Source organism: Diachasma alloeum, unplaced genomic scaffold (genome assembly GCF_001412515.2).
Source record: "Diachasma alloeum isolate Michigan unplaced genomic scaffold, Dall2.0 Dall_scaffold_00201, whole genome shotgun sequence".
NCBI lineage: Eukaryota > Metazoa > Arthropoda > Insecta > Hymenoptera > Braconidae > Diachasma > Diachasma alloeum.
Window position 1 is genome coordinate 418,945 of NW_021680366.1, and position 12,690 is coordinate 431,634.

The following is a 12,690-nucleotide window of genomic DNA, read 5'->3' on the forward strand; positions in this document are numbered from 1 at the left end:
CTTCAACTGCGTGAAATACACAGCAGTATGAAAATTCGGCTGCGTGAAACACACAAACTTCACGCATGCGTGGAGTGTATGGAGTGTACGGGAGTGATTCACGCAATGGTGCGAATAGTCACGGCCTATAAATTACATGGAAAGCAGGATACTATACGCAATCTTTCAGCTTTCCGAACCTCTATTCGAGGGAAACAATTATATAGATTTCAATGGTTCGCTCATGAATTGACGACGGAATTGAATCTTTCGTATTCAATGTAAGTATTGTTGAGCCCTATCCGTCGACTTTAATTAACATTTAATCCATATATTACATTTTGAATTTTTGTAAAAATCGGTTGTCCCACCGTAACTAGAAAAATGTTCTGAATTTATTCAATGATTGCTTTAAAAAATTATTTACTTATATTTAAGATGAAGGCGATAGCTGTAGTTGATGTTTTGATATTTAGAATAATTTTCAAACATTTTGTATTTTATAAAAATTACAATTCCGAGGATATCTTTGGTTATTATGTTCTAAATTCATTCAATGATACACGGAGAGAAATGTACGAGAAAAATTACCGTGCCCGCACAGTAAAGTTGGTTCAGATGGTCTTTCCAGGCCAAATGTACCGCAAAGAGTAGGAAAAAGTACTGTTGCACGAGTCATTTTTCGGATAAATGTGGGGAAAAATTCTTGTGCAGCACGGTAAAATCGAAGCGACAGTGAATTTTTACGAGAAATACGAGAAAAATTATGACACTGACTGGCAAATTTTTCCGGTGCTCTACCAGAATCCTAGGACCCGATCGCGCATTCGTAAGATTTCGGTACTCTTCGTCCCCCCTCCGCAACCACGAACATCGACTCAACGTGACCAGATGATTTATTCCGTCGCCTCCTCTAGCCTCCTCTCTCACATATCTCCTTACTGAAACCCCAGGTTAATGTTTTTCATAATATCAATTCAGTGAAATATTAATTAGTGTTGTGATAAAACGGTTAAGAAATAAAATAAGTGCCCTTTATTTTCGCTTCATGAGGTGTATAACGCTGTAGATATACATTGGCCTGTCAAACGTTCCACATACGTTTGCCGCGCATTCCGCTTTTAATATGGGAGAGAGGATATGGAGGAGAGGTTAAAATAAAATTAATAGGATGATATGCTGAATGACAATGTTTACTCATTTTTAACTATTGAATGAAATTTATCATGTAATAGAAAACAGTCAGGGATCAAGCTTTTATTGTGCGTTACCGGAATTTTTACTATGCAGCACCGGAATTTTTCTGGTGCTAGACAATTGAACCCACTTTACCAGACGGCACGGTAATTTTTGCCTGAATTTCGCCTGAAAAATTCTGGAATTTTTTTCTCCGTGTAGTGAAAAATATTAGTTTAAACCCCAACCAACCCAACCCAAGGACGTTGTTCTTTGTGACGAGCCCCCCTATCAATTAACATATTGTTAATTGATTAGCAAAAACTATACGACACTGATATAATAGGAATTTCCCATTTGTTTTCAATTTTGCCTTGCCACCGACTGTCTAGATATCTCCCCTACAGAAATTCCCGGACAGTTGTCCCCATGACCTCCAACCATTCAATTACCCCAATAATCAAAGAATTTGAACGTCGCAACATCTCCACCTCCACAATCATCAACATCCAATTAACTCACGAAAATTAATTATCGATCCCTCACCTGCATACCTCCAATTCCTCCATTCATCTCAACAATACCATATAATATGTACCGACTCTCCCGCGTGGCAGTGCTCATTATTTCCACGTTGCAACACATTTAAATTAATTCCCAACATTAACACGAATTCAATGAACCGCTCGAAACATAATATTTCTTTCACAGACCTCTGCCGGTCGTAAAAACCTTCGTTAGCGATGAAATTACATTCCCAAATGAGTTCGCAGAATTTATCATTAATTGATGAGGACAATTTTCGGCAAAAATATGACCCTCCGGAAATCGACAATTTCAATGTAACGTCATTCTCCCGATTTTTCCCATCTTATTTTTACCCTTTTCCGGGAGTACCTATATAAGCCCTGAATGTCGGGTAAATCTCTTTCCAATACGCATTCAAGGGTGAATTAAATTTCATCATACGAGAATATTTCGAGTACGGAGGCATGGTAGGATGCTCATCCCCTCGATAGACTCCGCTCTCACCCACGCAAAATCCGTATACAAACTTGGATGATATATTCCTAAACACAGTGCAGAGATCGTCTGCTCCAGGCAGTGGGAAAATGAAGGGGGAGGTGGATAGAAAGGGTATGTGAGGTTCACTTAAGTAACTCGGCTGTGATGCGTCGGAATATGGCCTACATCGGGTGGAGTTTATTCAAAACTAACTGAGGGGATAGGGAAAGGTATTGGTAAATCTGGAATCCTCCATTTCTTCCCTGGATCTGAGGGGAATGGTGAATGGGGCGGGATGAATTTATGTATTCAGTGACGGGGGAGTTTTATTGAATGCATGTGACAAGTGTCTTTTCCAAGGAGTCGAGATATTCTGGGTGAAAAATATGCGGGAGATTCTTCGCCGGGTGAGTTGAGAATTATTCGTCGGTTACGGGGGATTCGGCGATCAGGAGTGAGTGGTGGTGTCGTGGAGTTGCGAGAGATTTTCGGGGTTTGAAAGGGTTCTGAATGGGTCTAGAACTGCACTGGGAAAAAAAATTACTTTTGCCAAGGAATCATTTTCTTGGGAGAAGAATTTATTTTTTTAGGAGCTTATTTCTCTAGGCCAGTCATTCCCAGGTGGTCCATGTCCATCTCCAAATATTACAATTATGTTGAATAATGAGATGATTATGCTACATATGACCTTGACTGAACACGCTTCATTATTTTTCAATTTTTTCAAATTCGAGGTTTTCTAACGTATAATAATTTGAAATAATTTTAAAAGTTAATAATTATCAATGGAGTTCATTCAAAGTCATATGTAATATAATCATTCCATAATTGAACATAATTGTAATATTTATAAATGAACTTGGACTCCTTGATAATGACTGGCCTGGAGAAATACGCTCTGCAAAAAATGAATTCTTCTCCCAAGAAAATGATTCCTTGGCAAAAGTATTTTTTTTTCTCAGGGTGAAAGGTACGGAGCAGTAGTTAAGGTTTACACGTCTTTTCAGAATTTTTTTTAGTAAATCTGCGGGGCTCTTGTGGAGTTTCTGTTTTGCAGCAGATTTGAATGTACGTTGTTCATTTGTGAAGTAATCCAGAGCAGAAATTAATTTCAGGATAAGAGATGACTGATTGTAAGTTTGAAAGTCATTGTAGGTCTCATAAATCGAGGAAGTTGACATGAAAAAAAAAACAGATCGTAGATCTGGTCGAGTGATCGCTAAATTTAGAAAAATTGCAGGCCGCTGTATCTTTGACACTTAGACATTCTAGGATGTGTAGAAACTTTTTGAATTTTCTCGAATTTTCTAGAAACTCCTTGAATTCCCTGGAATTTTCTAGAAACTCCTTGAATTCTTTCCAAATTTCAAGAAACTTCTCGAATTACCTCGAAATGTTTAGAATTTTCTAGAATTCCGATAGATGGCGCTGCACATAAGGAACGTTTCCCAAAATGACCCTCCACATTGAAACCATAGACGTATCCACGTCAAAAAGGTGAGAAATCAAGGGGCCCTGGAGGCATCCTGGTAAGAAGACTAGATATTTCCGAGTATTGTTATTATTGTTTTTTTTAAATATTTATTGACATTCGAACACATAGGCTTATAGGGCTCCTTGATTTCTCACCTTTTTCCCAAATTTAGCGATCATTCAATCACTGTTTTGTAGGCAGATCTCCGATCTCTTTTTTGAGTGTGATCTCACTGAAGTCTTGTCTGGGTCTCGTGCGCATCCCTACTGTGAAGAGATTTGAATGTACGTTATTCAATTATTCAAATGACTGACGTTAATTCAAAATTCATTGTAAGTCACCAAATCAAAAAGAGAAGTGTCATAGAATGACTACACTTCATTGGTTTCAAAAGATTGATGTTAAAAGCCGAGCAACATATGTACATTAATAATGGATAGAGTATTGGTAATGAACAAAAAGTCAAACAATGCTAAGATCACAAGCAGAATCATCACTTCACCAGTTGGCCCTCCAAACTTCCTTCATAGTTTTGAATATCCGGGTAATACCCTGACCTCCAAAGTCAACCAACACTCCAAATCCACCAGGTAAGCAAGTGATCCGGCTTACTCTGGTCTCTCCCTAGCATACACTGTAGGATCTAATACACCTCGAGGCGCTTCGCCCGAAACCCATCTTGAACGTCCCGCAGTACCTTACGTTGCATTAGAACACCACGTGCAATCTCAGTCTTCCAACCGCAAGGCGTTCCCCATTTGCATCGGCAGATTGACAGACTGGAAATCCAGTTACACAAGGATGCCTTTAATGAAGAAGAGGTGGTGCCACACCTGGAATTGATCATCGATCAATGACGATCATTTAGGGAAACGACTCACGTCATTTTACGAAGCAAAATTTCTTTCATTGTAGTCCCCACTTTCTCAACGTTCTGTCTTAGCTCCACCCACTTCGTCACTAAAAACGTTGCCGACCTTTAGTTGAGACCGAATCTAATGTCCTTGAACTTTACAGTGAAATGAGCTTGATCAAACTAGAGACATTGAAGTTCAAAGGACCACTCGTATCTGAGAAAATATCGATACCCCAATAACAGACAAGCGTGTCTACATAGGGAACTCAGCACTTACGCTTATCTCTCTATATTATAAGAATCCAAATCGACATGTGGTGATAAAATTTTAGTACTCGAAATTAAGACTCCACAATTAAGGATCATAAGGGTCAAAATAAAGGTCACGAGGGTCAAAATAATGGCCACGAGGGTCAGAATGAGGGTCATAATTGAGGGTCATAATATTATTAAAATCCAAATCGACATGTGGTGATAAAAGTTTGGTACTCGAAATTAAGATTCCAAAATTAAGGGTCACAAGGGTCACAATAAGGGTATTTTGACCCTTGTGGCCCTTACGATCACGTCACGAGGGTCAAAATAATGGTCATGAGGGTCATAAGGGTCAAAATAAGGATCACGAGGTTCAGAATGAAGGTCATGACGGTCAGAATAAAGGTCACGAGTTTCTGAATAAGGGCTACAAGGGTCAGATTAAGGGTCACAAGGATCAGAATAAGGATGATTACATGAAGGTTGCCGAGCGGAGCGGGCAGGGGGCGTAGCCCCTAGTCTGTTATGAAAGTGTCGATATCAATAGCGTTCCAGGGTGTCATGACAGGATGGAGAAGAAGGGAGATAGGTCAAAGGGTTTCAAGTTATTGGTTGAGATCGGTGGATGGCCTAGTAATGATTAGGCTTTTCGCAATAGCCAGTTCTCTCGACTTTATATCAGTCGCCCTATCCAATATGCAGTAAGCATACACCATCATAATAGAATACACAATGGGAGAAGAGGAAGAGTGATCTCTCAATCGTAGAACCAATTCCGAAAATAAAAATATCCAATTGTGGGACAATTAAAAAAAACGTTGAATCGATGAGGTGAAGCAAAAGTTCATTTGTCTTGACGCTCACTACTTCACCGTTGTGTCTCAGCTCGTTTCACTTAGTCACCAAAAACGTTGCACTGAGAGATATTTCAATGGTAATTTTAACTACAAGGGAATTGTCAAAGAAATTATATTTACAGTAACAATGAACTTTGTAGATTAAACTAGGATTCATCGTTCGATTTACTATGTCAGATAGTGTCATCAACGTTATGATGTAATTCTCACTTTAAGGTAATAGTTGAATCTACAATGTTTATTGTTACCGTAACTATTAGTTGAAATTACCATTGAAATTTCGCTCAGTGTGCCAACCGTGAACTTTTTACCACCGCAACGGACGTTTCATTTGGATATTCCCGAGTGGAAATTCCGCTCAGTCAGGTTGGGTCTAAATCAGTTGTAGGTTCAATACTGGTCAGAATTTCTTGATTAGACTTTTGAATCAGGATCTGATGAGATTCTGAATGGAGTATCGGAATCCAACGTAGCAGAGTGAATTGTAATCCTATTCTGATCAGTCGAATCTGAACTAGATCCGTATCGGATCCGGTACTGATCACAAAGATCGGATCCTAGAATTTTGACCAGGCATGAATCCAAAAAAGCATTACATTTCTTATCCAAATCTGATCGAAGTCGGTTTTTACTGATCAGTCTCTTATTCCACCTGATTTGAGTTCCCACTCGGGTTCTGGAGCCAAAAAAAAACCTAGAAACTCCATCGACAACAGTTCTGCACTACTGGGTAATCTGTAATAAGCTTATGTGTCCTAGCCGGAAGCCCCTGGGTGCAAGAATCCAACGACACACCACCGCGACTAGCAAAACATTCAGAGCAGTCGTAAAATAGCTTCAAGCCAACAGCGAGGTGAGTTCCATTCCCTTCAGCATGTTGTCACACTATAATTTAAAACCCAGGATTCAACCACAATGTGAGTATATCCTGCATGTATTAGAGAGAACGGACATTCTAATTCGTAACCTGTGGCTTTGGTTGAACCGACAGTGTCAGTGGTGCACCTAGTTTAGGCGGTTTGAACCTAGTTTGTACGTCACGCGAGTTCAAATAATGAAGGACAAAGTTGGATAGTGGCAGATAGAATGGGGAAGCTCTCGAGTGTCTGTTCTCTCGTGATAACGCCCTCCATTTCCAGACCCTTTCGACCCACCCACATCCTCCTGTCGCACCGATTCCCTGAGAGATTCGATGCTACCACATTTTTCTTTGGTCCGCTAGAAAAATTGTTGATCAAAGTTTCCATAAAGCGCTGAGATCGGAGGGGATATTCACACTCTGGTTTAATTAAAGGGTCTTTGTAATCGCTGAAATTACATGATTACATTCCCTGTAATCTGTAATTTGACATTTTCACCAATATTTGTTAACGAGAGCTCCCCGGCATTGACTTTTCTGGTAAATATAGGTCATCGAAAGGATCGAAAGGGTCATCCCACGATTGAAATCGAATGTTCTCGGACTTTAAAGTGATATAACCTTGATCAACTTGGAGATATTGGAAATCCAAGGACCACTTGTACCTAACAAAGTATCAATTATGTTCCAGAGTATCATGACAGGATGAAGAAAAAGGGGAGACAGGATAAGCAGGAGTTGGAGACAAAGGAGAAGAAGAAGGTGGAGGATATTAATGATGATGATGGCCATAATCAGGGCTTCAGTGATTGGTTGAGATCGGTGGATGGCATAGAAATGATGAGGCTCTTCGTAATAGCCAATTCTCTCCTCGTCTTCATAACAATAGCCTGGCCGAATATGCAACAGACATACACCATCATCAAGGAGTACATAATGGGAGAGGAGGAGGATTAGTCTCTCAATTATAGAACCAATCCCAAAAATAAAAATATCGAATTTATGTGACTGAAATTGAAGGCGCCAGAGAGACGATTAAAAAGTGTTTACCCTCGATATTAAGTTTACCTCTTCGCTTCTGATAGAATTGGTGAGGAGAGGGAGCAGAAACGACTATTGATTTTCGAAGCACTCGGTGAAGTAATCGCGTTATTCGAAGACGTAACAGAAGGCAAACGGAAAAGGTTCTGGTTATTCAACTACTCGGGGGGAAAAACGAAAAGCAAATAGAATAGAGTGAGTGATACAGGTATTGAGATGCTTGCTTTCGCACTGCGCGGTATTGTGCTGATAGCTGTGCTCAGTTGGTACAGTACCAGCGTATGGAAGATGATCGACGGCTACTTCAAGAATAAATTCGACAAATACTTGAAAGAGGAATTTGAGAAAAACCCCGGAATGAAGGCGGACATGGCGGGACAGAAGCGAGAGAAAGTGGAAGTTGCTCCCCGAGAGTTTCTGGCTTCTTGTCAACTTGATACATGTCTGGTTGATAAGGTAGAGGTACTCCGGGAGGATAACAGTTCACCAGCAGGAGTGTACGCGAGGCAAACGAATCAAGCAGCAGAAAAGGAAAACATGTCAAACATTTCACCTGTAGATAATCTCACAATCAGAGAGGGAACAAAAGGGGAAACTGATAAGAGGACCGAGACACCTGCAGACACGAAGCGTGAGAAGACAACAAGGGTGAGGAAAAAAATAGTAGTGCATAGTCAGGAACCGCCGAAGAGTAAAAGGAAAAAAGTCAAAACAATAACGCTGACTGAGGAAGACTTTGAAGAGGTCAAGATGAAAATGGACATTGATGAGTATGACTTTACCGAGTTTGAGTATGAAGAACAACCGCCGGAAGGTATTCTTGTTTCTAAACTGGGCTTCAAGCCAAAAGCGGATATTGGAAATCTTGATAGAGTGACTGAGGACGAATTTTGCCCCATCAGTTTGGAGTACGAGGGTGACTGCAGTGAAACCAAGACGTGGCCGTAAATATTCAGCCTTCAAACTTGGATTTGCTTCCGCGTGAATGAATGAAAATTGATGAGTTGCACTTTGTCATTCGGGGGGACGAATGTGAGGTACATGTTGATGATGGCTATTGAGAAAATGTACACAAGGCAGTTCTAACAGTACAAACGGGTTAAAATACATCCGGCGGAAGTAATCGATGTCACACGCTCGTTGGGCTTTGAATCTTTAAAAGGAGATGTCTTTTATCTGGTGATGAACAACGGATTGCCATTTGTGTGGGGTAATGATACTCGCCTTTTCCTGCACTTCAGTTGGTGGTACTATTGATGTCTGTAATTACTGATAATTGTTATCAATCGTGCTATTAGTAGCTATATTTTATGAAGTGGTGGTCTTCTCTCATTCGATTGCTCGTATTGAATTATGTACATTCAGAGTAAAACTTATTCCTTTTTTTGTAAGTAAAAAAACTGATTGAAAGTGATAATTCCAGAACACTTATATGACCTTGAATGACGTCACAGCTCCGGTCCATCGACGCCATCTTTCATCAAATTTATGTTTTGAGAAAATGAATCAGTGAGAAAAGCGATTGATCAATTCACGATTGGCGATTTCTCAACTACGAAGTGTGCTGAGATGTGACGTCATTAGCCCTTTTCTGTGAAAGTTTTTGGTGATTTGTATCGATTGAATAAACGGAATGATAAAATTTTGAAATTTCTGACGTATTGAGCTTCTTTAAGTCTAAACAATCTATTTAAATAATTTATATATTCAAAAATTGCAGGGCATATACGGAAAAAAAAGTTGCAGAAAAATTACCAAACAAGTCAAGTAATTGTAGAGCAACCTCGATTTCCAGTACTTTTTTTTACCTTAAATAAGAGTAAAAGTGCGAGATTAGTGAAGAGTAGTGAATTAATTCAACTATTAGTGAGAATAGTGAAGTTTATTCCGTTGTCCCGGGAAAATTCACTAAACGTGAGGGTGATTTGCACCGAAACTGTAAAATTTACACTGTATCCCATCAAAAATTATCCCAGTGAACGTTAATAATTGCTCCAATTTTTCATATAATTTTTCTCTAACGGAGAATGATTTTTACCGAACCCATTTGGTTACAACCAAACAACCCCCTGCCGGTGTGAGAAATTTTACTCAACAGGAGGATAATTTTTGCATCCACAAATGTATTTTTTTACCGAAAAAATCATAAGATATCCACTAAAAACCTGGATTTTTCACTGAATTACATTTCGCTCCACGATTACCATTCGTATAGTCAAGTTTGTCACGATTTTTGAGGCAATTTTTATCCAACTTTTCTCTCCGTGTATCTTTATTTTGAAAATAACTTGATGAAGATAAGGGAAAAAAATTCTTCTCAGTATACTATGAAAATTTACAATGGAAAAATATACTTGAACAAAAAATGACTTGTTTTTCCTGCATAATGTGATGACTGCATCGTACGTGCCAGCGACCGCAAAAAGTGAATTTTGTATCTCCAACATTTCGACTTCAAAACAAAATAAAAAAAATGTATTGTGATGACAACGGAAGTACCTCGTTGCCCGGTGGCTTGGCGCAATGGGTAAGTTCGTTGCCTCACGTGCGAAAGGTTCCGAGTTCAAATCCCGACCGGGTAGAATGCTGCGATCTAACCATTTTAAAAGTCTTGATCATCATCGCAGTATAGGGTATACCCTAACTGGGTCGAAGCGATCTAAAATAACGATGAAAAAAAAAAAGGCAGTACCTCGCAGAACTGATAAATATGCGGCGCGTGTACACAAAAGCCAAAAATGGATTAGCCTTGCAGCCGGAACACAATAAGAATAGCCGATTAATCATTGTCGATGTGAAATGTAAATTACTGTAAAGGATTGTCATCATAACAAGAAACATTTTTTTGAAATCGTGAAGGTTGTACCAAGGATAATCTACAACCACATGTTGATGTAACCCAGAATAATAGTGATGCTTCCTGGAAGACGATACATTTACACTTGTCGCTTCAATTTGTTGATGTAAGTCATCGATAACTAGACATACAAACCGAGTGATCACCTGGTTATGCAAAAACTTGTTGCGCCGGCGTACTTGACACAGTTACATCTGCCATTCGAGTCGGTCTGCTCTACATTAAGGAACAGAACAGTGTCAGTTGTGTTCGTTATGTTATTTTATTATTGAGGAAAAACGCCGGCGATACCATTTCTGATCATCGGCACTGAGAAAAAACATACTTTTACCAAGGAATGATTTTCTTGGGAGAAGAATTCATTTCTTTAGAAGCGGATTTCTCCAGACGAGTCAGTCAGATGGTCCAAGTCCATCTTCAAATATTACAATTATGTTGAATTATGAGGTGATTGTGCTACATACGACTTCGAATGAACTCCATTGACAATTATTAACTTTTGGAATTATTCAAAATTATTGTACGTATGAAAATCTCAAATTTGAAAAAAAAACAAATAATGGAAGGTGAATTCACTGGAAAAAAATCGTTTTTGCTAAATATGGACAATTTCCAAAGAAAAGACCAGAAAATTCATACAAAATGTTAACAGTATAGTCTTTTCACTAGGAAATTCTGTGGCGAATATTAGAATAATGTCAGAATTCTGTTGTAATTCTTAAGCATGTATTTTCAGAGTTCCTTTTCTTAAATTTTGTAATGACAAATAAAACAGAATACACACTGAGAAAAACAATTATTTTTGCCAAATATCCGTTTACTTGAGAGAAGTATTTATTTTTTCAATGCCGTATTTCTCCAGCTGAGTCATTCCCACTCAGGTGTCACTGCAGTGAGAAAAACATCAAAAATTTACATAAAGTAATGAAACAAAATTCTTGAGAGGTATTCACAAAATTCAGAATAAATTTATATTAAAATCCCCATCTGTAGACTATTTTCACCAAATTTCTATCGAAGAATTGCCCGGAAAAATTACATAATTCTCAATAGAAATCGGCAGAGAAAGATTGGATTAGATTCCCTTTCCCTAAAAACTATTCGAATTCCCTTGAACTTCCACCTGAACCTCGAAGTTTCCCTTCATCATCTCGTCGTCTCTCCTGAAAATCCCATCCACCACTTGAACAAAAATCCCGGTCAACTGCTGAAGAACCGAATACCAGGTCGCAATTTCCTCCCAACAACTTCCTAGATCTCTAATTACGAATAAAAAACTGTTATCATTCATTTATACACCTGAAACATCATTTCCGAAGAAAGCGGGATATCCCTCACCCGTCCACGTGCTTTTTCTCTCGCACGTGACCACAGTCCACAGACCTAATCGCCGTCACAATTCCCCACAAAGTGAAAACCCTGAGCTCATCCCATCAACTAATTAATTAAACCAAAAAGGCGCATCGCAACTGCAAAAGCGTTGAGGAATCGTGGAATTTCACCGAGACCCTCATGCACAGACGAGAAAGTTTGCATTAACGACGCAGAGGTCAAGGGGTCTCCCAACTAAGCAAAAAACCCCTCAATAATCCAAACCATCGAGCAAAATAAAACACCAAACTTTTTCAAACGAAGAAAAGTCTTATCGAGCGCAAAAGAAAAAAGATGAATTTGCGTTGGAATTGTCGGAATTCGGTGGAGCGTCTCAGGTTTCACCGATTGGGCAAAGGGAGGGGGGACGACCTGTTGCACGTCACTGGGAAAGAGAGGAAGGGCATACCTGTACGAACAAAACAAGGACAGGGGGTAGAGGGCGCGAGAAGGACGACGAACGAAGCGAGACAGAGAGAGAGATGAAAAAATGCGAGGGAGTACGGGCCCCGGAGGCTGGAAGGACGCATCCCGCTGGAGGACTCTCCCAAGCGCAGGATTCCTCCGCCTAACCTCAAAGATCCTTCGCGAGGATTTCATGATAAAACGAAAGAATGATCCTTCGAATTCGTCGATTTGAAATTAACGCAGTCATCGATAACTATAATTCAGCAATTTTAAACTGCATCAGTTCGCAATTTTAAACTGCATCACTTGGTAACTCATCGCTGAAGAGTTATGAAGCAAGAATAATGGGGATTCCTACCTTCCGTGAAGTTGCGGTTCCACTTCCTCAGGTTGAGCACAAACACGTTTTGTAGACACTGGGGGAAAACTAGTCACCAAGTTCAGACACCACTCGATACATTGTTGCAAAAACACGCGTGCGTGTGTTAACGCGTCACTGAAATCCTTCGGATCAACGGAAATTTCGGAGGGGGGGGGGGGGGGGGGGGGGGG

At 39.7% G+C, this 12,690-nt stretch overlaps 3 protein-coding genes across 3 annotated transcripts in view; 2 read left to right on the top strand and 1 right to left on the bottom strand.

Moving 5' to 3' along the window:
- Positions 1-12,537, bottom strand: part of LOC107035878 — a 93,058-nt gene extending 80,521 nt beyond the window's left edge. The window contains exon 1 of the mRNA XM_015253505.1: positions 12,497-12,537. The gene's annotated coding sequence lies outside the window, so the exon portion shown is untranslated. The remainder of the gene's footprint in view (positions 1-12,496) is intronic.
- Positions 5,124-7,427, top strand: LOC107035800. The gene is made up of 3 exons (XM_015253396.2): positions 5,124-5,138; positions 6,422-6,455; positions 7,153-7,427. Exons 1-3 carry the CDS (start codon positions 5,124-5,126, stop codon positions 7,416-7,418), a joined length of 315 nt encoding a protein of 104 aa, XP_015108882.1. The 3' UTR covers positions 7,419-7,427.
- Positions 7,699-9,153, top strand: LOC107035880. Its single transcript, XM_015253506.1, has one exon. The coding sequence runs from the start codon at positions 7,719-7,721 to the stop codon at positions 8,448-8,450; it is 732 nt and encodes a 243-aa protein (XP_015108992.1). The 5' UTR covers positions 7,699-7,718; the 3' UTR covers positions 8,451-9,153.
- Positions 12,538-12,690: the final 153 nt, after the last annotated feature.

Excerpts from the sequence above, each read along its gene's own strand:
- LOC107035800 (XM_015253396.2), top strand. Across the intron at positions 6,456-7,152 it reads AGCTTCAAGCCAACAGCGAG|AGTATCATGACAGGATGAAG; the intron begins GTGAGTTCCATT and ends ATTATGTTCCAG.
- LOC107035880 (XM_015253506.1), top strand. The coding sequence starts at position 7,719 with ATGCTTGCTTTCGCACTGCGCGGTATTGTGCTGATAGCTGTGCTCAGT.